At 41.4% G+C, this 4,095-nt stretch overlaps 1 protein-coding gene across 1 annotated transcript; it reads left to right on the forward strand.

Moving 5' to 3' along the window:
• Positions 1 to 844: 844 nt before the first annotated feature.
• LOC130722777 (uncharacterized) lies at positions 845 to 2,053 on the forward strand. Its single transcript, XM_057573620.1, has one exon. The coding sequence runs from the start codon at positions 845 to 847 to the stop codon at positions 2,051 to 2,053; it is 1,209 nt and encodes a 402-aa protein (XP_057429603.1).
• The last annotated feature ends 2,042 nt before the right edge of the window (positions 2,054 to 4,095 follow it).

Here is a 4,095-nt window from a genome sequence, read left to right on the forward strand (position 1 = left end):
GAACAGTGGTACAAGGATGGATATACTTCCGTGGAAGGGGGCCATGATAATGTGGTGGTTACTCGCACTTGAAAGGGAAATTGTTGAAAATTCGGGTTTTTAAACCCCGAACAATATCAAAAAAAAAAAATTGTTGAAAATTCAAGTGCGGAGTTGGAGTCCCGCATTAGTTAAGTATGGGTGAGGAGAAGACTTTATAAGAGATGTGACTCATAAACCTAATGCCTTAAGGTTTTTGGTTAAGATGTGGCGTCGATATCTCTTGGTGTCTTGCTCCCCGGCCCATGGGCTCCCATGTCTCCCCCAACAATTCTATGGTAACTAGCTAAGAAAGTCTTGATAATTAAGCACATCCTTCATGAGAACACATCGATTTCTTGGGACTTCTCGGATGAACTGTCACATGTGAAAACGGGAATTTTAAAACTATTTTTTTGCAAATCGGTCCTCTTCTGAAAGGGCTATCCTTTGTTGATTTGTATCCTTCGTTAATCTGTTTTGTGGTTTTTAATACAGGATAACAAAGTCAGTTAGTTTGTTAATAGTCAGTTAGAAAGTTTGTTAGGACGTTAGAGTTAGTTGCAGAGTTAGTTACAGTAGATTTAGGCTAACTAGATTAGTATTTAAGCTAACAACTGAGAATGATGTAAACTACCAATTCATTTTTTCACGTTTCTGAATAACAATCATCAATTCTCTCAATTCTCAATATGGTTTCTGAGAGAGCTCTGTTGTGCACTCTGATTTTTCTTCTTCCCTTTTCCTTGGTTCGTGAGCGTCTTCAACCTCGAGATTCCCTTGAGCGATTCTCGACGCTTCTCCAAGCTCGCAACCAGATCTAGCTATGGCAACGGAAGCGCCTTACTTCTACACAGTGGAAGATGTTTTGGTCACCTCTTGCCCTCTCTACGTTCATCCCAACGAGAATCCATCGATTGTACTCGTCTCGCCACCGTTGTCTGAGAGCAACTATCACAGTTGGTCTAGATCGATGCGAATGAGTTTGTTGACCAAGAACAAGCTTGTGTTGGTGGATGGTTCACTACCAGAACCTGCAGAGGATCATCCGATTCATCCTTTCTGGCAGCGGTGTAACACGATGGTTCTTGGATGGTTGATTAGGTCTATGAACACTGAAATCGCGCAATCGATCATGTGGCGTGAAAGAGCGATCGATGTTTGGAAGGAATTGAAGGAACGCTTTTCTCAAGTGGATCTTTTCCGAATCTCAGAGCTTCAGGAAGAAATTTACAGTTTGAAGCAAGGAGATCTATCGGTGACGAAGTACTTCACTGCGATGAAGATCTTGATTGATGAATTGGAGGTTCTCAAGTCTCTACCTTCTTGCACCTGTGAAGCTCTGACTAAGATCAAGGAGGATCGCAACTCAGATCATGTGATTCATTTTCTTCGAGGACTCAACGAGCAATTCTCAGGCGTAAGATCTCAAATCATGCTCATGGATCTTCTTCCCAGTATCAATCTCGTTTTCCAGTTAGTGGCTCAGCAAGAAAGGCAATTTTCTGTAGAACATGTTCTAAAGGTTTTGATGGCAAACGCGAATGGAAGTTCTGATTCTCAGAAATCTCATGGCAATGGAGGTAAATCCGCCAATTATCACTCTGGAAGCACTTCTGGTGCTTATCGTTCAGGAAGCACTTCTGGTGCTAGTGGTGGCCGCAATCCACATGGAGAATCAAGTTCCACCTACAATGGATACCGTAATCAAGGACGCAAAGTTTGCTCTTATTGTGGTAGAAATGGCCACACTGTGGATGTTTGCTACAAGAAGCATGGATATCCACAGAGTTTCAAGTCCAAGAATTCAAGCTCTCAAGGTCATCAGAAGCATGTCAACATGACCATGGGAACTGACTCAGGAGCTAGCACAGAAGATGATGATGCTGGTTTAATTCATGGAGACACTATGTTCAGCCTCACCGAGGCACAATACAATAGTCTGATTTCTCTTATGCCTGGCCAAGATCAAGAACCTCAACGCACTGCTAAGGTCAATTTTGCTCCCACAACCAAGACTTTTGTGGTTGCTTAACATACTTCTGCACCTTCTAAGAATGGTAAATTCAAACCTCTCCAATGGATTGTTGATACAGAAGCTACAGATCACATTTCCTGCACTTTGTCTATTTTTGTTTCATATAGATGCATTAAGCCTGTTCTTGTGAAGCTCCCTAATGGATCTTCACTAATTGCTCATTTTTCTGGAACTGTTGTGTTTACTGATAGCTTCTACTTAGTTGATGTTCTGTTCCTTCCAGAATTCCACTTCAATTTGATATTAGTTACCAAGTTGGTTAATACACTTGCCTGCAGATTGATTTTCCAACCCAAATTTTGCTTGATACAGGATACCAAAGCCTCGAGGATGATTGGTGCAGCTAAAGAGGTGGAAGGACTTTACTACCTTGCAAATCCACTACTGCCTACACCTCAAGTGTCTCCCTCATCAAGTTTCAAAGCATGTCTCCCCACTGCTACTGCAGAAAAGTCTTCCAGTTTATGGCATTTCCGTTTGGGTCACCCTTCTCTTGATAGACTTAGAGTTCTAGGTAAAGAGTTTCCCTACATTGTTTGTAATAAAGATCTTGTTTGTGACACTTGTCATGTTGCTAAACAAAGGAAATTACCTTTTCCTGATAGTGATCATAGGTCTGCTAAAGTCTTTGATTTGATTCATATTGACATATGGGGTCCTTGTTCTGTTTCTTCAATACATGGTCATCGTTTTTTTTTAACTATTGTTGATGACTATTCCAAATTTACTTGGTTATTTTTACTTCAAAATAAATCAGAAGTTAAAGATCTTATTCCTCAGTTTTGTGCTATGATTGAGACTCAATTTCATGGCAAAATCAAAGTCATTAGATCAGATAATGGCCCTGAGGTTTTCTTAACCAAGTTTTATTCTTCAAAAGGGATCATTCATCAACGTGTTTGTGTTTCAGTTGTTAAGAGGAAGCACCAACACTTGTTAAATGTGACTAGGTCCTTACTTTTCCAGGCTCATTTACCTAAGTCTTTCTGGTCATATGCAGCAGCACATGCTACTTTTCTTATTAACCGGTTACCTTCTCCTATATTGGGTAATAAGACACCTTATGAGCTGTTGCATTCTAAGTCCCCTGATTTTAGCTTCCTTAGGACATTTGGCTCTTTGTGCTATGCATCTACTCTTTCTCGCAATAGGACAAAACTTGATCGTAGAGCGCGTAGATGTGTGTTCCTTGGGTATAGACATGGCACAAAGGGGTATTTGCTGTTTGATCTAAAGTCTAGAGAGGTTCTCATTTCAAGAAATGTTGTTTTTCATGAAACCATTTTTCCTTTTGCCACAATGGACCACAACCTTGATACCTGTGAAAGTCCCTCAATGCCTAGTTTCATGGGAACTGAGAACCTTGATTACACACCTTTGCTCATAGGACAAACGTTTCCCCTTGCCACACCACAGCAATCCCCTGAGGCCTTCCCTGTCCCTCTTCCTATTACCCGTCATTCCACTCGCACTCGTCGTGTTCCTTCCCATTTGAATGACTATCACTTGTCAGTTCCTCCCTCTATAGCTGCAGTCAATTCTTCCTCCAAGGTTTCTACCAACGGTATCAAGCATCCCTTAAACTTTGTTCTCTCATATTCAGCTTTGTCTTCTAAACATTACCACTAACATTTCTTCCACAGTAGAACCCAAAACTTACTCTCAGGCAGCTCAACACAAGGAATGGTGTGATGCCATGAATCAGGAGCTGGAAGCTCTAGCTCGAAATAATACATGGGTCATTGTTGATTTTCCAGCTTCAAAGAAACCCATTGGCTGCAAATGGGTTTATCGCATCAAGCATAAACAGGATGGTTCAGTTGATCGCTATAAAGCGCGCCTTGTAGCAAAGAGCTACACACAGGTTGAAGGCTTAGACTACTTGGATATATTCTCTCCGGTTGCAAAGGTGACTACTCTCCGTTTGTTATTGGCACTTGCAGCCTCTCAGCGCTGGTTTCTCCATCAATTGAATGTTGACAATGAGTTTCTCCATGGTTCTCTTGATGAGGAGATTTCTATGCGCTTACCCCCTGACA

The sequence above is a fragment of the Lotus japonicus genome, chromosome 6 (assembly GCF_012489685.1).
Source record: "Lotus japonicus ecotype B-129 chromosome 6, LjGifu_v1.2".
Classification (NCBI taxonomy): Eukaryota; Viridiplantae; Streptophyta; class Magnoliopsida; order Fabales; family Fabaceae; genus Lotus; species Lotus japonicus.